The 26,709-nt window shown below is 40.8% G+C and overlaps 1 protein-coding gene across 1 annotated transcript in view; it reads right to left on the reverse strand.

Annotated features, from left to right (window-relative positions):
* The window catches only part of Dscam1 (Down syndrome cell adhesion molecule 1), a 1,447,516-nt gene that overhangs the window by 249,611 nt on the left and 1,171,196 nt on the right, over positions 1-26,709 (reverse strand). Inside the window, exon 36 of the mRNA XM_071666240.1 lies at positions 12,961-13,107. Within this exon, the coding sequence (XP_071522341.1) occupies positions 12,961-13,107 (147 nt within the window). The remainder of the gene's footprint in view (positions 1-12,960; positions 13,108-26,709) is intronic.

The raw sequence follows: 26,709 nt of genomic DNA on the forward strand, positions 1-26,709 counted from the left end.
GGCAAGTTGTTAGAAGCAGTGAAAAGTTTTTATCGAGGATGTAAGGCATGTGCACATGTAGGAGGAGAGGAAAGTGATTGGTTCTCAGTGAATGTAGGTTTTCAGCAGGGGTGTGTGAATGCATGTACGGAACTTAGATTGGGGACGAGCAGTGTGGTTTCAGAAGTGGTAGAGGACGTGTGGATCAGGTGTTTGCTTTGAAGATGTGAGAAATACTTATAAAAGGAAATGGATTTGTATGTAGCATTTATGGATCTGGAGAAGGCATATGATAGAATTGATAAAGATGCTCTGTGGAAGGTATTAAGAATATATGGTGTGGGAGGCAAGTTGTTAGAAGCAGTGAAAAGTTTTTATCGAGGATGTAAGGCATGTGTACATGTAGGAGGAGAGGAAAGTGATTGGTTCTCAGTAAATGTAGGTTTGCTTCAGGGGTGTGTGATGTCTCCATGGTTGTTTAATTTGTTTATGGATGGGGTTGTTAGGGTGGTGAATGCAAGAGGTTTGGAAAGAGGGGCAAGCATGCAGTCTGTTATGGATGAGAGAGCTTGGGAAGTGAGTCAGTTGTTGTTTGCTTATGATACAGCGCTGGTGGCTGATTCATGTGAGAAACTGCAAAAGCTGATGACTGAGTTTGGTAAAGTGTGTGAAAGAAGAAGGTTGAGAGTAAATGTGAATAAGAGCAAGGTTCTTAGGTACAGTAGGGTTGAGGGTCAAGTCAGCTGGGAGGTAAGTTTGAATGGAGAAAAACTGGAGGAAGTGAAGTGTTTTAGATATCTGGGAGTGGATTTGGCAGCGGATGGAACCATGGAAGCGGATGTGAATCATAGGGTAGGGGAGGGGGCGAAAATTCTGTGAGCATTGAAGAGTGTGTGGAAGTTGAGAACATTATCTTGGAAATCAAAAATGGGTATGTTTGAAGGAATAGTGGTTACAACAATGTTGTATGGTTGCGAGGCATGGGCTATGGATAGAGTTGTGCAGAGGAAGGTGGATGTGCTGGAAATGAGATGTTTGAGGACAATATGTGGTGTGAGGTGGTTTGATCGAGTAAGTAATAATAGGGTAAGAGAGATGTGTGGTAATAAAAAGAGTGTGGTTGAGAGAGCAGAAGAGGGTGTTTTGAAATGGTTTGGTCTCATGGAGAGAATGAGTGAGGAAAGATTGACCAAGAGGATATATGTGTCAGAGGTGGAGGAAATGAGGAGAAGTGGGAGACGAAATTGGAGGTGGAAAGATGGAGTGAAAAAGATTTTGAGTGATCAGGGCCTGAACATGCAGGAGGGTGAAAGGCGTGCAAGGAATAGAGTGAATTGGAACGATGTGGTATACCGGGGCCAACGTGCTGTCAATGGATTGAACCAGGGCATGTGAAGCGTCTGGGGTAAACCATGGAAAGTTCTGTGGGGCCTGGATGTGGAAAGGGAGCTGTGGTTTTGGTGCATTATTACATGACAGCTAGAGACTGAGTGCGAACGAATGGGGCCTTTGTCGTCTTTTCCTAGCACTACCTCGCACACATGAGGGGGGAGGGGATTGTTATTCCATGTGTGGCGAGGTGGTGATGGGAATGAATAAAGACAGACAGTATGAATTAAGTACATGTGTATATATGTATATGTCTGTGTGTATATATATATGTATACGTTGAGATGTATAGGTATGTATATTTGTATGTGTGGACGTGTATGTATATACATGTGTATGTGGGTAGGTTGGGCCATTTCTTTTGTCTGTTTCCTTGCGCTACCTCGCAAACGCGAGAGACAGCGACACAGCAAAATAAATAAAATGAATAAATATATATATATATATATATATATATATATATATATATATATATATATATATATATATATATATATATATAATTTAAAAAGCGAGATATACATAAGTATACGTATGTAAGTATGAGAGATAGCCAGAGAGCGTTACTGGATTACGTGTTAATTGACAGGCACATGAAAGAGAGACTTTTGGATGTTAATGTGCTGAGAGGTGCAACTGGAGGGATGTCTGATCATTATCTTGTGGAGGCTAAGGTGAAGATTTGTATGGGTTTTCAGAAAAGAAGAGTGAATGTTGGGGTGAAGAGGGTGGTGAGAGTAAGTGAGCCTGGTAAGGAGACTTGTGTGAGGAAGTACCAGGAGAGACTGAGTACAGAATGGAAAAAGGTGAGAACAATGGAAGTAAGGAGAGTGGGGGAGGAATGGGATGTATTTATGGAATCAGTGATGGATTGCGCAAAAGATGCTTGTGGCATGAGAAGCGTGGGAGGTGGGTTGATTAGAAAGGGTAGTGAGTGGTGGGATGAAGAAGTAAGATTATTTGTGAAAGAGAAGAGAGAGGCATTTGGACGATTTTTGCAGGTAAAAAATGCAATTGAGTGGGAGATGTATAAAAGAAAGAGAGGAGGTCAAGAGACAGGTGCAAGAGGTGAAAAAAAGGGCAAATGAGAGTTGGGGTGAGAGAGTATCATTAAATTTTAGGGAGAATAAAAAGATGTTCTGGAAGGAGGTAAATAAAGTGCGTAAGACAAGGGAGCAAATGGGAACTTCAGTGAAGGGCGCTAATGGGGAGGTGATAACAAGTAGTGGTGATGTGAGAAGGAGATGGAGTGAGTATTTTGAAGGTTTGTTGAATGTGTTTGACGATAGAGTGGCAGATATAGGGTGTCTTGGTCGAGGTGGTGTGCAAAGTGAGAGGGTTAGGGAAAATGATTTGGTAAACAGAGAAGAGGTAGTAAAAGCTTTGTGGAAGATGAAAGCCGGCGAGGCAGCAGGTTTGGATGGTATTGCAGTGGAATCTATTAAAAAAGGGGGTGACTGTATTGTTGACTGGTTGGTAAGGTTATTCAATATATGTATGACTCATGGTGAGGTGCCTGAGGATTGGCGGAATGCGTGCATAGTGCCATTGTACAAAGGCAAAGGGGATAACAGTGGGTGCTCAAATTACAGAGGTATAAGTTTGTTGAGTATTCCTGGTAAATTATATGGGAGGGTATTGATTGAGAGGGTGAAGGCATGTACAGAGCATCAGATTGGGGAAGAGCAGTGTGGTTTCAGAAATGGTAGAGGATGTGTGGATCAGGTGTTTGCTTTGAAGAATGTATGCGAGAAATACTTAGAAAAGGAAATGGATTTGTATGTAACATTTATGGATCTGGAGAAGGCATATGATAGAGTTGATAGAGATGCTCTGTGGAAGGTATTAAGAATATATGGTGTGTGAGGCAAGTTGTTAGAAGCAGTGAAAAGTTTTTATCGAGGATGTAAGGCATGTGTACGTGTAGGAAGAGAGGAAAGTGATTGGTTCTCAGTGAATGTAGGTTTGTGGCAGGGGTGTGTGATGTCTCCATGGTTGTTTAATTTGTTTATGGATGGGGTTGTTAGGGAGGTGAATGCAAGAGTTTTGGAAAGAGGGGCAAATATGAAGTCTATTGTGGATGAGAGAGCTTGGGAAGTGAGTCAGTTGTTGTTCGCTGATGATACAGCGCTGGTGGCTGATTCATGTGAGAAACTGCAGAAGCTGAGGACTGAGTTTGGGAAAGTGTGTGAAAGAAGAAAGTTAAGAGTAAATGTAAATAAGAGCAAGGTTATTAGGTACAGTAGGGTTGAGGGTCAAGTCAATTGGGAGGTAAGTTTGAATGGAGAAAAACTGGAGGAAGTAAAGTGTTTTAGATATCTGGGAGTGGATCTGGCAGTGGATGGAACCATGGAAGCGGAAGTGGATCATAGGGTGGGGGAGGGGGGCGAAAATCCTGGGAGCCTTGTAGAATGTGTGGAAGTCGAGAACATTATCTCAGAAAGCAAAAATGGGTATGTTTGAAGGAATAGTGGTTCCAACAATGTTTTATGGTTGCGAGGCGTGGGCTATGGATAGAGTTGTGCGCAGGAGGGTGGATGTCCTGGAAATGAGATGTTTGAGGACAATGTGTGGTGTGAGGTGGTTTGATTGAGTAAGTAAGGTAAGGGTAAGAGAGATGTGTGGAAATAAAAAGAGCGTGGTTGAGAGAGCAGAAGAGGGTGTTTTGAAATGATTTGGGCACATGGAGAGAATGAGTGAGGAAAGATTGACCAAGAGGATATATGTGTCAGAGGTGGAGGGAACAAGGAGAAGTGGGAGACCAAATTGGAGGTGGAAAGATGGAGTGAAAAAGATTTTGTGTGATCGGTGCCTGAACATGCAGGAGGGTGAAAGGAGGGCAAGGAATAGAGTGAAGTGGATCAATGTGGTATACCGGGGTTGACGTGCTGTCAGTGGATTGAATCAGGGCATGTGAAGCGTCTGGGGTAAACCATGGAAAGCCGTGTAGGTATGTATGTTTGTGTGTGTGGACGTGTATGTATATACATGTGTATGGGGTGGGTTGGGCCATTTCTTTCGTCTGTTTCCTTGCTGTACCTCGCAAACGCGGGAGACAGCGACAAAGCAAAAAACAAAATATTTATTTATTTATTATTTTGCTTTGTTGCTGTCTCCCGCATTAGTGAGGTAGCGCAAGGAAACAGATGAAAGAATGGCCCAACCTGCCCACATACACATGTATATACATACACTTCCACACTCGCAAATATACATATCTATACATCTCAATGTACACATACATATACACACACAGACATATACATATATACACATGTACATAATTCATACTGTCTGCCTTTATTTGTTCCCATTGCCACCTCGCCACACATGGAATAACAACCCCCTCCCCCCTCATGTGTGCGAGGTATCGCTAGGAAAAGACACCAAAGGCCCCATTCGTTCACAGTCAGTCTCTAGCTGTCATGTAACAAGGCACCAAAACCACAGCTCCCGTTCCACATCCAGGCCCCACACACTTTCCATGGTTTACCCCAGTCGCTTCACATGCCATGGTTCAATCCACTGACAGCACGTCGACCCCGGTATACCACATCGTTCCAATTCACTCTATTCCTTGCACGCCTTTCACCCTCCTGCATGTTCAGGCCCCGATCACTCAAAATCTTTTTCACTCCATCTTTCCACCTCCAATTTGGCCTCCCACTTCTCCTCATTCCCTCCACCTCTGACACATATATCCTCTCGGTCAATCTTTCCTCACTCATTCGCTCCATGTGACCAAACCATTTCAAAACACCCTCTTCTGCTCTTTCAACCACACTCTTTTAATTTCCACACATCTCTCTTACCCTTACCTTACTTACTCGATCAAACCACCTCACACCACATATTGTCCTCAAACATCTCATTTCCAGCACATCCACCCTCCTGCGCACAACTCTATCCATAGCCCACGCCTTGCAACCATACAACATTGTTGTAACCACTATTCCTTCAAACATACCCATTTTTGCTTTCTGAGATAATGTTCTCGACATCCAAACATTCTTCAATGCTCCCAGAATTTTTGCCCCCTCCCCCACCCTATGATTCACTTCCGCTTCCATGGTTCCATCCACTGCCAGATCCACTCCCAGATATCTAAAACACTTTCCTTCCTCCAGTTTTTCTCCATTCAAGCTTACTTCCCAATTGACTTGACCCTCAACCCTACTGTACCTAATAACCTTGCTCTTATTCACATTTACTCTCAACTTTTTTCTTTCACACACTTTACCAAACTCAGTCACTTCTGCAGTTTCTTACATAAATCAGCCACCAGAGCTGTATCATCAGCGAACAACAACTGACTCACTTCCCAAGCTCTCTCATCCACAACAGACTGCATACCTGCCCCTCTTTCCAAAGCTCTTGCATTCACCTCCCTAACAACCCCATCCATAAACAAATTAAACAACCATGGAGACATCACACACCCCTGCCGCAAACCTACATTCACTGAGAACCAATCACTTTCCTCTCCTCCTACACGTACACATGCCTTACATCCTCGATAAAAACTTTTCACTGCTTCTAACAACTTGCCTCCCACACCATATATTCTTAAAACCTTCCACAGAGCATCTCTATCAACTCTATCATATGCCTACTCCAGATCCATAAATGCTACATACAAATCCATTTGTTTTTCTAAGTATTTCTCACATACATTCTTCAAAGCAAACACCTGATCCACACATCCTCTACCACTTCTGAAACAACACTGCTCTTCCCCAATCTGATGCTCTGTACATGCCTTCACCCTCTCAATCAATACCCTCCCATTTAATTTACCAGGGATACTCAACAAACTTATACCTTTGTAATTTGAGCACTCACTCTTATCCCCTTTGCCTTTGTACAATGGCACTATGCAAGCATTCCGCCAATCCTCAAGCACATCACCATGAATCATACATACATTAAATAACCTTACCAACCAGTCAACAATACAGTCACCCCCTTTTTTAATAAATTCCACTGCAATACCATCCAAACCTGCTGCCTTGCCAGCTTTCATCATCCGTTAAGCTTTTACTACCTCTTCTCTATTTACCAAATCATTTTCCCTAACCCTCTCACTTTGCACGCCACCTTGACCAAGACACCCTATATCTGCCGCTCTATCATCAAACACATTCAACAAACCTTCAAAATACTCACTCCATCTCCTTCTCACATCACCACTACTTGTTATCACCTCCCCATTAGCCCCCTTCACTGAAGTTCCCATTTGCTCCCTTGTCTTACGCACTTTATTTACCTCCTTCCAAAACATCTTTTTATTCTCCCTGAAATTTAATGATACTCTCTCACCCCAACTCTCATTTGCCCTCTTTTTCACCTCTCGCACCTTTCTCTTGACCTCCTGCCTCTTTCTTTTATACATCTCCCACTCATTTGCATTTTTTCCCTGCAAAAATCGTCGAAATGCCTCTCTCTTCTCTTTCACTAATAATCTTACTTCTTCATCCCACCACTCACTACCTTTTCTAATCAACCCACCTCCCACACTTCTCATGCCACAAGCATCTTTTGCGCAAGCCATCACTGCTTCCCTAAATACATCTCATTCCTCCCCCACTCCCCTTACCTTCTTTGTTCTCACCTTTTTCCATTCTGTTCTCAGTCTCTCCTGGTACTTCCTCACACAAGTCTCCTTCCCAAACTCACTTACTCTCACCACTCTCTTCATCCCAACATTCTCTCTTCTTTTCTGAAAACCCCCACAAATCTTCACCTTCGCCTCCACAAGATAATGATCAGACATCCTTTCAGTTGCACCTCTCAGCACATCAACATCCAAAAGTCTCTCTTTCGTGCATCTATCAATTAACACGTAAACTAATAACGCTCTCTGGCCATCTATCCTACTTACATACGTATACTTATGTATATCTCGCTTTTTAAACCAGGTATTCCAAATCACCAGTCCTTTTTCAGCACATGAATCTACAAGCTCTTCACCATTTCCATTTACAACACTGAACACTCCATGTATACCAATTATTCCCTCAACTGCCACATTACTCACCTTTGCATTCAAATAACCCATCACTATAACCCAGTCTTGTGCATCAAACCCACTAACACACTCATTTAGCTGCTCCCAAAACACTTGCCTCTCATGATCTTTCTTCTCATGCCCAGGTGCATATGCACCAATAATCACCCATCTCTCTCCATCAACTTTCAGTTTTACCCATATCAATCTGGAATTTACTTTTTTACACTCTATCACATACTCCCACAACTCCTGATTTAGGAGTAGTGCTACTCCTTCCCTTGCTCTTGTCCTCTCACTAACCCCAGACTTTACTCCCAAGACATTCCCAAACCACTCTTCCCCTTTACCCTTTAGCTTCGTTTCACTCAGAGCCAAAACATCCAGGTTCCTTTCCTCAAACATACTACCTATCTCTCCTTTTTTCTCATCTTGGTTACATCCACACACATTTAGACACCCCAATCTGAGCCTCCGAAGAGGATGAGCACTCCTCACGTGAATCCTTCTTCTGTTTCCCCTTTTAGAAAGTTAAAATACAAGGAGGGGAGGGTTTCTGGCCCCCCGCTCCCGTCCCCTTTAGTCGCCTTCTACGACACGTGAGGAATGCGTGGGAAGTATTATGTTTCACATAATCACTATGATAGAATATATCATTGCACGAGTGATAAGAGCAGTGGTAGTAGCCTTCCTGGCCATACATATGTTATGTGTGCACAGAAAGCATGACAAACTAAATTAGAAAATACTTCAGTATGATCATTTTCTGTAGATTTTTTAAGCACAATGGTCTTGTAATGGGGTCAGTGGTGGCAATCAATGGACATACATGTTGGGCACATTTGCTTTTAATTTATTTCCCTCTGGAGTATATCCTAATCTCATGGCCTGCAAACCTTCACAGTAATGTTTTTCCATGAGATGATTTTGGTAAACACCTTTGTTCCCTCAAAAGTTAGTGGAAGGTCATAGAGAAAGAGGCCAAAAAGAGTGGAGGACTTAATGGCACCTCTGAGAACTCTGCTGGAAAGATTGCAAATTTCTCAGGTGATGTTGTTACAGGTAATGTATACCTGGATGGTGGAAGGCTGTCAGCCACCATTAGTTGGTTTTTGTAGTGGTGATAAGTATTCTATGACTGTAAGTGAGGTACTTTGTCGCATGTTATATCTACATCTTCGGTAACTAATTTAGTGCACCATGGGGCTTTGGGAAGACTGAAGCCATCTAGCATGAGTTACATATACCTACCTACTTATGAGTGCTTACAAGATCAAGCCCAAATGTTAAGGTTAACACAGTGCTCACTGCACATTTTGTATGTTGAATCTCATTTTTAAGTAAAACTATTCTATCTATGAATCATATTTTCAAGTAAGTCCATTCTATTCATTCATCTGTTATCATCATTCCAGTCTCAGTTTAATAGGATGGGTGAGGTACATATACACCCTCCATAACAGTACCACAGATATACTCCACTCATACCTAGTATAAGGTGAAACACAGATTTCCCACTTATGAAAGTGCTTCTTATTTTTTCCCTCTACACACTAAGCTGGCTCATCAAGTGAGATCACTGTTTCCATTTATACTACCTCCTTTCATAAAATACTTCCTTACATCTTCATCTGAAAATCCTTTGCCAAAACCAGTTCTCCCACTATATCTACCCATCTCTTCTGTTAAGGTGTTGTCACATTTCCATCATGTGGGTCACATGTGACACAACTCTAGATTTTTTCATTTATTTTTTATTGCTCTCATATTTCACAATATGTTTATGTTTTCAACTATAAAAAAATTGTCTGGCATATTAGATCAGAAATGCAGGTTTTACTATGGTGAATGGGTTAAGAATTAGACACAAAAAGTTTCTGTTGAATAATATAATCCTCCTTACATAACATTTCAATTGCTTGTTTAATGACTCGCATTGTGATGCATCTTTTTGGAAAGTAATTTTGTTTCTAAATGGGGTTTCTCAGTAGTTTCATGAAGGTATCTCATTATTTAGAAGTTTTTATACTGATAAAGATTAACCAAATTCAGCAAAATACAAATTTCCTTAGCAATACTCCTGGGTCAGTGTAAGATTGATGTTAATTCTGTTTCAGTAAACCTTCTCATCACTGGAATTCTAGCTGAAACCTTCATAACACTGGAATTCTATTTTACTTTGTAAAATAGGGCCCTTAACAGGCTGTTCTCCAAATGAAGCTTTCTGTTTCATTGAATTTATGCTTTCAAGTGCTTGTTAATTGCTGGGAGAAATTTTCTAAATCAGAAGTTTTTCCTAATGTTTGCCTTAAGTAGGTATACTAGTAATGTCTGTAGTGCTTCAACCTTAATAAGGGTCACTATGATAACCTTTTCCATCATTCTAAAGGTATGAAAATTTATCTAACAAAATTTCAGGTGAGACTGGGAGGACTTCTTTTTTCATCCATAAAAAGCTAATTCTATCTTTTCTTTCCCATTGGATTCCTCTTCATTTGCTAACACTGACTTTTGAACTTCAATTTTCTGATACATTTGCTACAGTTTGAAGGTCTGTTATCTTATATTGATTAAGATGTACATAATTTTGTCCTCCTTTGTACTTCTTTGCTTGCTCCCATGTTTAGGAAGTGGCATCCATGCTACCTAAAAAACTCTTCAATTATTTTTCTTATTTCCCTAAATAATTTACTCAACAGAATAGGACATTGAATGAGCAGAAAAATTAAAGACTTGGTCTTCATAGAAGTTAGCATTATATCTCTTATCTTTCTTAAAAAGTATAAACATTTCCTCATTACTGAAGACTATATTTTTCATTCTCCATGTTGATCCATATTTCCATGAAAATCAATTACTGTTTCATTAGATATTAACATGATATTCATTTTATTCTTTAACTCCTTAATATCCTTTTGAAAGCTCTTATTGTCTCAATATCAAGTATCTTTTGTGAAGACGTGAGTTAATCAATCTTCTCTGTGCTACAATCAGAAGTTTTATTCACATATAAAGTTATATAAAGTTATATAAATCCCTACTATTTGGATTATGGATGTTATTGAAAATAGCATACTAAGCCATGAGATAATGTGAAGTCAATGAGAAAGTAATTCCACCTCAGGTATAAAGTCATGACTCAGAACTAACTAACTTCCACTTTCTCTATTTTCAGGTTCATTAGTGCTGTAGGTCAAACAAAACAATGGTAAAGTAGAAGAATGGCCTCATCATAGAAAATTAGATGGGATGGCATATAAGGCATGTATAGCAGGGTAGACTTGAGTAGCAAAAGGATTCAGTAAATACTTGTCTTTGAGACTGAAATATCAATTACAAACATTTACTTACTACTGCCACTACTGTGGGCCACAGAAGCTGAACACATACAGGTAATTAGTCATGATAGTACATCTTATTAGATGACATTAACTTCTCACTGACTTAAATGACATAATCTGATAAATAATTCCATTATCAATCAATGCACTTAAAGTATCAATTTTTTTCATTTTCTTTCCCATAGAAATGTAATAGCATCATGATAATCAAAATATCCATCTTCCACTTATCTGACTCAGAATAAAATAGATTCCTTCCAGTACTTCTAGCATTTGTATTCCTACACAATCCACCCACATCCTAACAGACTAATTGGGGAAAAGGTGGTCCTTTAGAAGCTAAATTCCATTACATCCCAAATTTTTCCAAGGAATAATGATGAATGAAATATTAACAAGTGTAATGGAAACCTACCTTTTTCTTCATAGCTAGAGGTATTCAGGGAGTAGCAATGATTTCTCTGAATCAGAAGTAAGTAACTCCAGTCACCTGACATCACTTAAATCATCTAGTCAGAAATGGGGTTTGCATGAGGCATAAACTACTCTCCCTACTCTAATAGAGCTCAATTATTTTCTTCTTCAAAAATGCTGAGGTGTTTCTTAGCTCTGAGCACAGGTAAAACTGATAGCACTCTTCACTACTGTGATCTGATTTAAAAGTACAGGCCTCTGTACCATAAAAAATACTCCGTCTCTAAAAGAACGTAGCACTAAGTTTGTATAACTGCTGATTACATGGGTACTTAGACTGTTGGACAGTGACTAAGCTATGTCTTGTTTCATCTTAAAATTCTTACTTAAATTATCTTTGTAAAGGCACAAAAGGTAGAAATGCATCATTACTTAACTGTAAACCAGTTCTAAACCATGTGTGTGCATGCTTAGAGAAGATTATTCATCATTAGAATACAAAAAATGTACCGAGCTGATGTGCAACAAGTTATCACATGTTCTGATACTTAGCATTCTGGACCAACGTTGGAAGCTAAGAGACTATTCTATTATACTCCAAACTAAGACTAATGGATCCTCAACTTACCAAGCTAAATTTGTGATGTAATGAACTTTTATGATAATTCTGTTATATCCGAAATTTAGTCGAATGGAGTCCAAAGAGTCTATTAGAAGCTGAATTCCAATACACTGAAGTCTGTTAAAAAAGTTTACAACATATCCCATAGACAAACAAAGAAAAGCTCTTCAATTCATCCCTGATGACAGAACATTCCATAGCTAAGTATATACTGTTTACACCATTTTCTATCATTAAGGGATGACAGGACTTCAACAAGACAAGATTGATCAGCACACACAATTCAAGTACAACATAAAAAGATATAGATATAAGAATTCTCAAAAAAAGCAGAGTATATGAATGCACTGCCGTCATCCTTCCCACCTCAGTCTTTCATAAAACACCGAGTTTGAAATGTCATCGCTGGACCCAAGAATTTGTTTTCTTGTTCCACATATATCAAACTCTCATTATAGCATCAAAAGAGACACCACAGCATAATCATACCACAAAGGAAGACAATGCATCAAAACAAAAGTACACCTCATCTAATTATGGCAAAATAACATGAGTATACTCTCATACTGGTATAATAACATATGAGACTTTCTTTTAATGAAAAGAGCAGAGTCAAGGCTCCAGGCATTCCAGAGTTCTGATGGACATGTACAACAGTTTATAACCATTCAAACCCATTCAGCTATGGGAATGAACCTGAATTTTATATGAATCATCTTCTGAGAGGATAAAAACTCTGTCTCTTGTACATATATGCCAAACCTGGTCTGACTGGAATATCATTTACATTCATTACTAATGGTGAGGAAGTAACTTCATAATTATGGGGGTATGAAAATTAACTCATTACTTTAAATACATTCATGAAATATTCAATAATCCATAAGATTTCCTACCCCACACTTGTTCTCACATGCTCTCAGTTGTAAAATACAGGTTTCAACGACTGTACAAGGAAAAACTTAAGGCAATATATCATTCAGAAATCACTTTGTAGCTCAATATTTCTTATACTAGATGGTACAGAATGCCAAAAAATCAAGTTTACCTATAACATATAACTAGACTTGTACTCTCTATGTCACTAACTTAAGCATTTAATATTATTCATGATGCTGATTCACAGCAATGATTTAGTTATTAAAAGGTCTATTTTCATTACAAACAACCTCCGTTCTCGTTCCCATGCTATACTTGGCTAACCTCACCTGATCTTAGGGTGTCCTGAGAGCCATGGGCTGGTAGAGGCCCTCCAGGAGGAATACGTCGTCCAGGGGGGGGATGGAGGGAGAGTTCCTCGTACATAGGTCGTCTTGGGTCCCAGGTGGCATGAGTGCCGCGACCCGACCCCCCACCTAGAGAGACAACCAACAGCCGCCCACTCAACGCACAAGAAGCGCAACACAGACTACATCAAGCGGTTTTTGAGCTTGTCACAGCCATACTACAGATCCTTTTGTGTTAAGAATGCTTCATTCTTCTCAATGATAAATTTAGATTTGCTGATATAAAAATTCAATCTTGTACTTATGAAAAACTTAAGAAAAAATAAACATTTAATACTAAATAAATAAAACAAGAAATATATACATATTATTCTGCTCAGACTGCTTAATAAACAAACACAAAAGCTTGATGGCAGTAACAGCTGTGACTAGGCAAGTATGAATAACAAGAGCTGGTCCCAGCTCAGAAAGGACAGAGGAAAACAAAGTGACAAGGCAAAAAGCCCCAAGACAGCCAAAACGTATTGCTTTTAGGTTGCTTTGGAAAAAGGATTCTCTCATCAGTTAAAGAGATATAAGCTGAAAAACTGATGGGAATGGAACTCATGAACCTGCTCTACAACATCACTGCATACACTTTATTTTTTAAGATTATTAATTCAAAGAAAAGCTACTTTCAATAATAATGTTCATAATCTTTGAAATCATTAATGGTTTAAAAAATGCATCAAATTCTTTAAAAAGAGCACAAATCACTCATGAATTTCACACCTTAGTAGAAATTATAGATACAATGTTAAGTACATGCATAGCAAGGCCATGAATCAAATTCCAGTACTGTGTTCGGTTAAAACCATTAATTACATAATATCTTTACTTAATGTACATCTCCTACAGTTTATTAAGATTCCAAAACGATGAGGTAGGATAGAAATGATGCAGTTGGAGCCACTGACTATGATAAAAGGGGGTGCAGAGAGCATATAACACAGCATGGAACTTAAGAATTTGCTGATTCATATGTTTGCAAGCCTTTTCAGTGTTTTCAAACAGAAAAATCTCTTCTCAGCACTGATAGTTTTGCCTAAAAAATGCCAAGATTCTTTTTTCACTTTTACTAAAAGTAATTTAGCCATATATTTCTTAACCTTTCAGATGTCTGAAACAAAGCCAGCTTAGTAACATCTTCATTTGTCCTAACAGGAATCAGCCAGTGAGCATAAAGGGAGTTGAAGGAGCCCCACAAGGTATATCCCTTAATAATCTGCCCCTCAGGACAGGTTTACCTTACATGGAACCAATGGTCATCAATATCTCCTCCATAGGAAGAAGGCTGCCATCAAGAGCTCAACTCTGAGTGCCTATAAATTACTGCAAGTAATTCTCCACTCCGCACTTACTGCAGCACCCAGCCTCTGGCTTGCATGTCTTCATTTCCTCCATTTCCTTTCTCAAAAACATTCATTCGACCTCTTAACATAGGATTACATCCTTCTTTATTACTATATCTTATGTCAGGGGGATGTGTGATTATGTGTGTGGTAGGCCCACTTACCCTATAATTGTTTGAGTAGGGTACCTCTGCTCACTCTGTTTTTCATCTTTGAGCAAATTTCAATATAAATTAAGTTTTTATGAATTTTTTCAATGGACTGTCAGGTTTAGGGTGTTTCTCATATTTTTCACCTTTTTTAATGAGTCCAATGATGTCAGGCATGACTTCAGTGCCTTCTGGCAGTAAATGCAGGAACTAATCTATTATGATGTGGTCCTCCAATTTTTGCTTTAATCATATTTGTAACCTTTAAGTATTTGCATTCAGCAGTACTTTTACTAAATTTGGAACAGTACAGACATCACAATGGCTCCTACAAATGATTGAGGATGACAGTTAATATTTGAATCACTACATGTTTTTCCTTCATTCTTTTACCAGGCAGTTTACTCCTTTCAGTAATCTGATCCAAGTTTCTATTTTGATCCATTCTATCTAACATTGTCAGATTTGCCTTGACTTACTAGGGGTGGGTGACTGAACTGGATATCTGCTTTGAATCACACTGAAAAGAGTAACGAAATGGGTATCATTCTTTGGATGATCTAACCTAACTTACTTCTTTTACACTTAACAGTTTTTCACCTTTATTCCACAGATTTATCAATTTTGAATTGCTCATGATGGGCATGGTTAGGTAACCTTCTCAGTCTCTTATATGATTTTAATTTTGTCCCCTTTCTTATTTACATTTCTGTTCTCAAACAGTGTTGAGTTTTATATTTCCAACTGTAGAGTGCAAGAAAGGTCCAAACTTTTGCTTGTATTTTCCTCAATTTTGCTTCCAAGTTTCTGTCTTTAGATTCAGTGATGAAACTGCCTGAATGGCAATTCCCACAAAAGTCTATTAATTGACAACTTACTGTCCCTGCACCACAAGGGATCTTCTCTGTGATCCATCTTATCTTGAGGTTTGCCAGTTCTGGTCAAATGAGTAGATTATTCTACCAAATATCAGTCACACAGAGGAAAACTAGGGTATGTTGTCTTTCAAAATAATGCTGAGAAAGTGCATACAGTATACTGCCATGCATAGCACAGCACATCATTCATGTGGATGGACATTACTCTGATGAAACAATTAGGGTTCCAATGTTTTGTTACCAGAAACTAGACTGAGAGTAGGGATGCTGCCTCCATTCTCTCACTGGACATCCAATCATTCAAGGAGAAAATGGAAATTTCAGCTATTTCAGATGTGGCCTGAATAATAATCTTGCATCTGTCATACTTGTTCACTGTTTTATGCATCAGTGAGGCAGTGCCAGGAACTGATAAAGAAAAGGCCTCATTCACTCACATCTACGCTCGACCTGTTATGTGTAATGCAACAAAACCACAGACCCCTGTTTACAACTAGACCCCACTGACCTTTCCATGGTTTCCCTTCAGCTGCTTCATATGCCCTAGTTCAGTCCATGGACAGCATGTTACCTCCTATATACCACATCATTCCAGTTCACTCTATCCTGGGCATGTCTTTCACCCTCTTAGATGTTTAGACCCTGATCACTCAAAATCTTAATCATTCCATCCTTCCACCTCGAGTTCAGTCTCCCCCTTCTCCTTGTCCCCTCCACTTCTGATATACATATCTTCTTCGTCAACCTCTCCTCACTCATTCTTTCCGTATGTCCAAACCATTTCAACACGCCTTCTTCAGCTTGCTTAATCATATTCCTTCAACCACACCTCTCTCTTACCCTATCATTACTTACATGATCAACTCTAGCCACAACACATACTATCTTCAAACATTGTATTTTCAGCATATTCATCCTCTTTACATTCTTATCTATAGCCCATGCCTTGCATCCACATAACATCATCAGGACAACTATTTATTCTTTTATGTTAGATGAGATGGCACTGGCAGCAGTATGTCTATTCATTTATTATACTTAATCGCCATCACCGGCATCAGCGAGATAGCACAAAGAAACAGACATGGAATGGCCCAACCACTCACATACACATATATATACATAAATGCCCATACACACACATATACATATACATTTCAATGTATACATACATATATACACACAGACATATACATATATACAAATGTACATATTCATACTTACTGCCTCCATCCATTCCTGTCGCCACCAAGCCACACAGGAAACAGCACGCACACACACACACACACACACACACACACACACACACACACACACACACACACACACACACACACACACACCTCCAGCGAGGCAGCGCCAGGAGAAGACAACAAGGCCACATTCGTTTACACTCAGTCTCTAACTGTCATGTGTAATGCACCGAAACCACAGCTCCCTTTCCACATCCAGGCCCGACAGACCTTTTCATGATTTACCCCAGATGCTTCACAAGCCCTGGTTCAATACACTGACAGCATGTCCATCCCAGTATACCACATCATTCCAATTCACTCTATTCCTTGCATGCCTTTCACCCTCCTGTATGTTCAGACCCTGATCGCTCAAAATCTTTTTCACTCCATCCTTCCACATCCAATTTGATCTCCTGCTTCTCCTTGTTCCCTCCACCTCTGACACATATATCCTCTTTGTCAATCTTTCCTCGATCATTCTCTCCATGTGACCAAACCATTACAATGCACCCTCTTCTACTCTCTCAACCATACTCTTTTTATTACCACACATCTCTCTTACCCTATCTATAGCCAACGCCTCACAACCATATAACATTGTTGGAACCACTATTCCTTCAAACATACCCATTTTTGCTTTCCGAGATAATGTTCTCGACTTCCACACATTTTTCAACGCTCCCAGAACTTTCACCCCCTCCCCCACCCTGTGACTCACTTCCACTTCCAATGGTTCCATCCGCTGCTAAATCTACTCCCAGATATCTAAAACACCACTTCCTCCAGTTTTTCTCCATTCAAACTTAACTCCCAATTGACTTGTCCCTCAACCCTACTGTACCTAATAACCTTGCTCTTATTCACATTTACTCTTAACATTCTTCTTTCACACACTTTACCAAACTCAGTCACCAGCTTCTGCAGTTTCTCCTCCGAATCAGCCACCAGCGCTGTATCATCAGCGAACAACAACTGACTCACTTCCCAAGCTCTCTCCTCCACAACAGACTGCATACTTGCCCCTCTTTCCAAAACTTTTGCACTCACCTCCCTAACAACCCCATCCATAAACAAATTAAACAACCATAGAGACATCACGCACCCCTGCCACAAACCAACATTCACTGAGAACCAATCACTTTCCTCTCTTCCTCCTCATACACATGCCCTACATCCTCAATAAAAACTTTTCACTGCTTCTAACAACTTGCCTCCCACACCATATATTCTTAATACCTTCCACAGAGCATCTCTATCAAATGCCTTCTCCAGATTCATAAATGATGCATACAAATCCATTTGTTTTTCTAAGTATTTCTCACATATATTCTTCAAAGCAAACACCTAATCCACACATCCTCTACCACTTCTGAAACCACACTGCTTTTCCCCAATCTGATGCTTTGTACATGCAGTCACCCCTCTCAATCAATAACCTCCCACATAATTTCCCAGGAATACTCAACAAACTTATATCTCTGTAGCTTGAGCACTCACCTTTATCCCATTTGCCTTTCTAAAATGGCACTATGCATGCATTCCACCAATCCTCAGGCACCTCACCTCACAAATCCATTTGTTTTTCTAAGTATTTCTCACATATATTCTTCAAAGCAAACACCTAATCCACACATCCTCTACCACTTCTGAAACCACACTGCTTTTCCCCAATCTGATGCTTTGTACGTGCAGTCACCCCTCTCAATCAATAACCTCCCACATAATTTCCCAGGAATACTCAACAAACTTATATCTCTGTAGCTTGAGCACTCACCTTTATCCCATTTGCCTTTCTAAAATGGCACTATGCATGCATTCCACCAATCCTCAGGCACCTCACCATGAGTCATACATATATTAAATATCCTTACCAACCAGTCAACAGTACAGTCCCCCTTTTTTAATAAATTCCACTGCAATACCATCTAAACCCGCTGCCTTGCCAGATTTCATCCTCCGCAAAGCTTTTACTACCTCTCCTCTCTTTACTAAATCATTCTCCCTAACCCTCTCACTTCGCACACCACCTCGACCAAAACACCCTATATCTGCCACTCTATCATCTAACACATTCAACAAACCTTCAAAATACTTACTCATCTCCTTCTCACATCACCACTACTTGTTATCACCTCCCCATTAGCCCCCTTCATTGATGTTCCCATTTGTTCTCTTGTCTTACACACTTTATTTACCTCCTTCCAAAACATCTTTTTATTCTCCCTAAAATTTAATGATACTCTCTCACCCCAACTCTCATTTGCCCTTTTTTTCACCTCTTGCACTTTTCTCTTGACCTCCTGCCTCTTTCTTTTATACATCCCCAGTCATTTACCCTATTTCCCTGCAAAAATTGTCCAAATGCCTCTCTCTTCTCTTTCACTAATAATCTTACTTATTCATCCAACAACCCTCTACCCTTTCGAATCTGCCCACCTCCTACGCTTCCATGCCACAAGCATCTTTTGAGCAAGCCATCACTGCTTCCCTGAATACATCCCATTCCTCCCCCACTCCCCTTACATCCTTTGTTCTCTCCTTTTTCCATTCTGCACTCAAATTCTCCTGGTACTTCCTCATACAAGTCTCCTACCCAAGCCCACTTCCTCTCATCACTCTCTTCACCCCAACTTTCTCTCTTCTTTTCTGAAAACCTCTACGAATCTTCACCTTCACCTCCACAAGATAATGATCAGACATCCCTCCAGTTGCACCTGTCAGCACGTTAACATCCAAAAGTCTCTCTTTCGCGCTCCTATCAATTAACACATAATCCAATAATGCTCTATGGCCATCTCTCCTACTTACATTTGTATACTTATGTATAGCTCTCTTTTTAAACCAGGTATTCCCAATCAACAGTCCTTTTTCAGCACATAAATCTACAAGCTCTTCACCATTACCATTTACAACACTGAACACCCTATGTACACCAATTATTCCCTCAACTGCCACATTACTCACCTTTGCATTCAAATCACCCATCACTATAACCTGGTCTCTTGCATCAAAACTACTAACACACTCACTCAGCTGCTCCCAAAACACTTACCTCTCATTATCTTTCTTCTCATGCCCAGGTGCATATGCACCAATAATCACCCATCTCTCTCCATCAACTTTCAGTTTTACCTATATCAATCTAGAGTTTACTTTCTTACAGTCTATCACATACTCCCACCACTCCCATTTCAGGAGTAGTGCTACTCCTTCCCTTGCTCTTGTCCTCTCACTAACCCCTGACTTTACTCCCAAGACATTCCCAAACCACTCTTCCCCTTTACCCTTGAGCTTCGTTTCACTCAGAGCCAAAACATCCAGGTTCCTTTCCTCAAACATAGTACCTATCTCTCATCTTGGTTACATCCATACACATTTAGACACCCCAATCTGAGCCTTCGAGGAAGATGAGCACTCCCCACGTGCCTCCTTCTTCTGTTTCCCCTTTTAGAAAGTTAAAACACAAGGAGGGGAGGGTTTCTAGCCCCCCCCTCCCATCCCCTTTAGTCGCCTTCTACGACACGTGAGGAATGAGTAGGAAGTATTCTCTCTCTCTCTCTCTCTCTCTCTCTCTCTCTCTCTCTCTCTCTCTCTCTCTCTCTCTCTCTCTCTCACTATATATATATATATATATATATATATATATATATATATATATATATATATATATATATATATGGTGACTGAGTTTGGAAAAGTGTGTGGAAGAAGAAAGTTAAGAGTAAATGTGAATAAGAGCAAGGTTATTAGGTACAGTAGGGTTGAGGGTCAAGTCAATTGGGAGGTGAGTTTGAATGGAGAAAAACTGGAGGAAGTGAAGTGTTTTAGATATCTGGGAGTGGATCTGGTAGCGGATGGAACCATGGAAGCGGAAGTGGATCATAGGGTGGGGGAGGGGGCGAAAATCCTGGGGGCCTTGAAGAATGTGTGGAAGTCGAGAACATTATCTCGGAAAGCAAAAATGGGTATGTTTGAAGGAATAGTGGTTCCAACAATGTTGTATGGTTGCGAGGCGTGGGCTATGGATAGAGTTGTGTGCAGGAGGATGGATGTGCTGGAAATGAGATGTTTGAGGACAATGTGTGGTGTGAGGTGGTTTGATCGAGTGAGTAACGTAAGGGTAAGAGAGATGTGTGGAAATAAAAAGAGCGTGGTTGAGAGAGCAGAAGAGGGTGTTTTGAAGTGGTTTGGGCACATGGAGAGGATGAGTGAGGAAAGATTGACCAAGAGGATATATGTGTCGGAGGTGGAGGGAACAAGGAGAAGAGGGAGACCAAATTGGAGGTGGAAAGATGGAGTGAAAAAGATTTTGTGTGATCGGGGCCTGAACATGCAGGAGGGTGAAAGGAGGGCAAGGAATAGAGTGAATTGGAGCGATGTGGTATACCGGGGTTGACATGCTGTCAGTGGATTGAAGCAAGGCATGAGAAGCATCTGGGGTAAACCATGGAAAGCTGTGTAGGTATGTATATTTGCGTGTGTGGACGTATGTATATACATGTGTATGGGGGGGGGTTGGGCCATTTCTTTCGTCTGTTTCCTTGCGCTACCTCGCAAACGCGGGAGACAGCGACAAAGTATAATAAAATAATAATATATATATATATATATATATATATATATATATATATATATATATATATATATATATATATATATATATATGGCCAGAGAGCGTTATTGGATTACGTGTTAATTGACAGGCGTGCGAAAGAGAGACTTTTGGATGTTAATGTGCTGAAAGGTGCAACTGGAGGGATGTCTGATCATTATCTTGTGGAGGCTAAGGTGAAGATTTGTATGGGTTTTCAGAAAAGAAGAGTGAATGTTGGGGTGAAGAGGGTGGTGAGAGTAAGTGAGCTTGGGAAGGAGACCTGTGTGAGGAAGTACCAGGAGAGACTGAGTACAGAGTGGAAAAAGGGGAGAACAATGGAAGTAAGGGGAGTGGGGGAGGAATGGGATGTATTTAGGGAATCAGTGATGGATTGCGCAAAAGATGCTTGTGGCATGAGAAGAGTGGGAGGTGGGTTGATTAGAAAGGGTAGTGAGTGGTGGGATGAAGAAGTAAGAGTATTAGTGAAAGAGAAGAGAGAGGCATTTGGACGATTTTTGCAGGGAAAAAATGCAATAGAGTGGGAGATGTATAAAAGAAAGAGACAGGAGGTCAAGAGAAAGGTGCAAGAGGTGAAAAAAGGGCAAATGAGAGTTGGAGTGAGAGAGTATCATTAAATTTTAGGGAGAATAAAAAGATGTTCTGGAAGGAGGTAAATAAAGTGCGTAAGACAAGGGAGCAAATGGGAACTTCAGTGAAGGGCGCAAATGGGGAGGTGATAACAAGTAGTGGTGATGTGAGAAGGAGATGGAGTGAGTATTTTGAAGGTTTGTTGAATGTGTTTGATGATAGAGTGGCAGATATAGGGTGTTTTGGTCGAGGTGGTGTGCAAAGTGAGAGGGTTAGGGAAAATGATTTGGTAAACAGAGCAGAGGTAGTGAAAGCTTTGCGGAAGATGAAAGCCGGCAAGGCAGCAGGTTTGGATGGTATTGCAGTGGAATTTATTAAAAAAGGGGGTGACTGTATTGTTGACTGGTTGGTAAGGTTATTTAATGTATGTATGACTCATGGTGAGGTGCCTGAGGATTGGCGGAATGTGTGCATAGTGCCATTGTACAAAGGCAAAGGGGATAAGAGTGAGTGCTCAAATTACAGAGGTATAAGTTTGTTGAGTATTCCTGGGAAATTATATGGAAGGTATCAAGAGTATGTGGTGTGGGAGGTAAGTTTGAATGGAGAAAAACTGGAGGAAGTAAAGTGTTTTAGATATCTGGGAGTGGATCTGGCAGCGAATGGAACCATGGAAGCGGAAGTGGATCATAGGGTGGGGGAGGGGGCGAAAATCCTGGGAGCCTTGAAGAATGTGTGGAAATAAAAAGAGCGTGGTTGAGAGAGCAGAAGAGGGTGTTTTGAAATGGTTTGGTCACATGGAGAGAATGAGTGAGGAAAGATTGACCAAGAGGATATATGTGTCAGAGGTGGAAGGAACAAGAAGTGGGAGACCAAATTGGAGGTGGAAAGATGGAGTGAAAAAGATTTTAAGTGATTGGGGTCTGAACATGCAGGAGGGTGAAAGGAGGGCAAGGAATAGAGTGAATTGGATCGATGTGGTATACCGGGGTTGACGTGCTGTCAATGGATTGAACCAGGGCATGTGAAGCATCTGGATTAACCATGAAAAGTTTTGTGGGACCTGGATTTGGAAAGGGAGCTGTGGTTTCAGTGCATTACACATGACAACTAGAGACTGAGTATGATTGAATGTGGCCTATTTTTGTCTTTTCCTAGTGCTACCTCGCACACATGAGGGGGAAGGGGGATGGTATTCCAAGTGTGGCGAGGTGGCGATGGGAATGAATAAGGGCAGACAGTATGAATCATGTACATGTTAATATATGTATATGTCTGTGTGTGTATATATATGTGTACATTGAGATGTATAGGTATGTATATTTGCGTGTGTGGACGTATGTATATACATGTGTATGGGGGGGGGTTGGGCCATTTCTTTCGTCTGTTTCCTTTCGCTACCTCGCTAATGTGGGAGATGGTGATCAAGATTAATAAATAAATATAAAATAAATAATGTTAATAGTATGGAAATGAATATTGAAGGACAATAATTGATGCAAGGCAGTTTGATCAAGTGAGTAATGAAAGGGTAAGAGAGATGTGTGGAAATAAAAAGAGCGTGGTTGAGAGAGCAGAAGAGGGTGTTTTGAAGTGGTTTGGGCACATGGAGAGAATGAGTGAGGAAAGATTGACCAAGAGGATATATGTGTCAGAGGTGGAAGGAACAAGAAGTGGGAGACCAAATTGGAGGTGGAAAGATGGAGTGAAAAAGATTTTAAGTGATTGGGGTCTGAACATGCAGGAGGGTGAAAGGAGGGCAAGGAATAGAGTGAATTGGATCGATGTGGTATACCGGGGTTGACGTGCTGTCAGTGGATTGAATCAGGGCATATGAAGCGTCTGGGGTAAACCATGGAAAGTTGTGTGGGGCCTGGATGTGGAAAGGGAGCTGTGGTTTCGGTGCATTATTCCATGACAGCTAGAGACTGAGTGTGAACAAATGTGGCCTTTGTTGTCTTTTCCTAGTGCTAACACGTGCACATTTGGGGGGAAGGGGTTGTTTTTTCATGTGTGGCAGGGTGGCAACAGGAATGGATGAGGCAGAAAGTTAAGAGTAAATGTGAATAAGAGCAAGGTTATTAGGTACAGTAGGGTTGAGGGTCAAGTCAATTGGGAGGTGAGTTTGAATGGAGTAAAACTGGAGGAAGTGAAGTGTTTTAGATATCTGGGAGTGGATCTGGCAGCGAATGGAACCATGGAAGCGGAAGTGGATCATAGGGTGGGGGAGGGGGCGAAAATTCTGGGGGCCTTGAAGAATGTGTGGAAGTCGAGAACATTATCTCGGAAAGCAAAAATGGGTATGTTTGAAGGAATAGTGGTTCCAACAATGTATGGTTGCGAGGCGTGGGCTATGGATAGAGTTGTGCGCAGGAGGATGGATGTGCTGGAAATGAGATGTTCGAGGACAATGTGTGGTGTGAGGTGGTTTGATCGAGTGAGTAACGTAAGGGTAAGAGAGATGTGTGGAAATAAAAAGAGCGTGGTTGAGAGAGCAGAAGAGGGTGTTTTGAAGTGGTTTGGGCACATGGAGAGAATGAGTGAGGAAAGATTGACCAAGAGGATATATGTGTCAGAGGTGGAGGGAACGAGAAGAGGGAGACCAAATTGGAGGTGGAAAGATGGAATGAAAAAGATTTTGTGTGATCGGGGCCTGAACATGCAGGAGGGTGAAAGGAGGGCAAGGAATAGAGTGAATTGGAGCGATGTGGTATACCGGGGTTGACGTGCTGTCAGTGGATTGAATCAAGGCATGTGAAGCGTCTGGGGTAAACCATGGAAAGCTGTGTCGGTATGTATATTTGCGTGTGTGGACGTATGTATATACATGTGTATGAGGGGGGGTTGGGCCATTTCTTTCGTCTGTTTCCTTGCGCTACCTCGCAAACGCGGGAGACAGCGACAAAGTATAATAAAAAAAAAAATAAAAAAAATATATATATTCATTTATTTTCCTTTGTCACCGTCTAACGCATTAGCGAGGTAGCGCAAGGAAACAGACGAAAGAATGGCCTAACCCACCCACATACACATGTATATACATACATGTCCACACACAAATATAAATACCTATACATCTCAACGTATACATATATATACACACAGACATATACATATATAAACATGTACATAATTCAAACTGTCTGCCTTTATTCATTCCCATCGCCACCCCGCCACACATGAAATAACAACCCCCTCCCCCCTCATGTGCGCAAGTTAGCACTAGGAAAAGACAACAAAGGCCACATTCGTTCACACTCAGTCTCTAGCTGTCATTTAATAATGCACCGAAACCACAGCTCTCTTTCCACATCCAGGCCCCACACAACATTCCATGGTTTACCCCAGATGCTTCACATGCCCTGGCTCCATCCATAGACAGCACATCAACCCTGGTATACCACATCATTCCACTTCACTCTATTCCTTGCATGCCTTTCACCCTCCTGCATGTTCAGGCCCCGATCACTCAAAATCCTTTTCACTCCATCCTTCCACCTCCAATTCGGTCTCCCACTTCTCCTCGTTCCCTCCACCTGCGATACATATATCCTCTTGGTCAATCTTTCCTCACTCATTCTCTCCATGTGACCAAACCATTTCAAAACACCCTCTTCTGCTTTCTCAACCACACTCCTTTTATTACCACACATCTCTCTTACCCTGTTATTACTTACTCGATCAAACCACCTCACACCACATATTGTCCTCAAACATCTCATTTCCAGCACATCCACCCTCCTGCGCACAACCCTACCCATAGCCCACACCTCGCAACCATATAACATTGTTGGAACCACTATTCCTTCAAACATACTTATTTTTGCTTTCCGAGATAATGTTCTCGACTTCCAAACATTCTTCAGTGCTCCTGGAACTTTCGCCCCTCCCCCACCCTATGAATCACTTCCGCATCCATGGTTCCATCCGCTGCCAAATCCACTCCCAGATATCTAAAACACTTCACTTCCTCCAGTTTTTCTCCATTCAAATTTACCTCCCAGTTGATACATATATATATATATATATATATATATATATATATATATAAGTTGATAGAGAGAGTTAGCTGATTATTGGTGCATATGCACCTGGGCATGAGAAGAAAGATCATGAGAGGCAAGTGTTTTGGGAGCAGCTGATTGAGTGTGTTAGTAGTTTTGATGCAAGAGACCAGGTTATAGTGATGGGTGATTTGAGTGGAAAGGTGAGTAATGTGGCAGTTGAGGGAATAATTGGTGTACATGGGGTGTTCAGTGTTGTAAATGGTAATGGTGAAGAGCTTGTAGATTTATGTGCTGAAAAAGGACTGGTGATTGGGAATACCTGGTTTAAAAAGAGAGATATACATAAGTATACGTATGTAAGCATATGATAGAGTTGATAGAGATGCTCTGTGGAAGGTATTAAGAATATATGGTGTGGGAGGCAAGTTGTTAGAAGCAGTGAAAAGTTTTTATCGAGGATGTAAGGCATGTGTACATGTAGGATGAGAGGAAAGTGATTGGTTCTCAGTGAATGTAGGTTTGCGGCAGGGGTGTGTGATGTCTCCATGGTTGTTAAATTTGTTTATGGATAGGGTCGTTAGGGAGGTGAATGCAAGAGTTTTGGAAAGAGGGGCAAGTATGAAGTCTGTTGGGGATGAGGGAGCTTGGGAAGTGAGTCAGTTGTTGTTCGCTGATGATACAGCGCTGGTGGCTGATTCATGTGAGAAACTGCACAAGCTGGTGACTGAGTTTGGTAAAGTGTGTGAAAGAAGAAAGTTAAGAGTAAATGTGAATAAGAGCAAGGTTATTAGGTACAGTAGGGTTGAGGGTCAAGTCAATTGGGAGGTAAGTTTGAATGGAGAAAAACTGGAGGAAGTAAAGTGTTTTAGATATCTGGGAGTGGATCTGG

Source organism: Panulirus ornatus, chromosome 11 (genome assembly GCF_036320965.1).
Source record: "Panulirus ornatus isolate Po-2019 chromosome 11, ASM3632096v1, whole genome shotgun sequence".
NCBI lineage: Eukaryota > Metazoa > Arthropoda > Malacostraca > Decapoda > Palinuridae > Panulirus > Panulirus ornatus.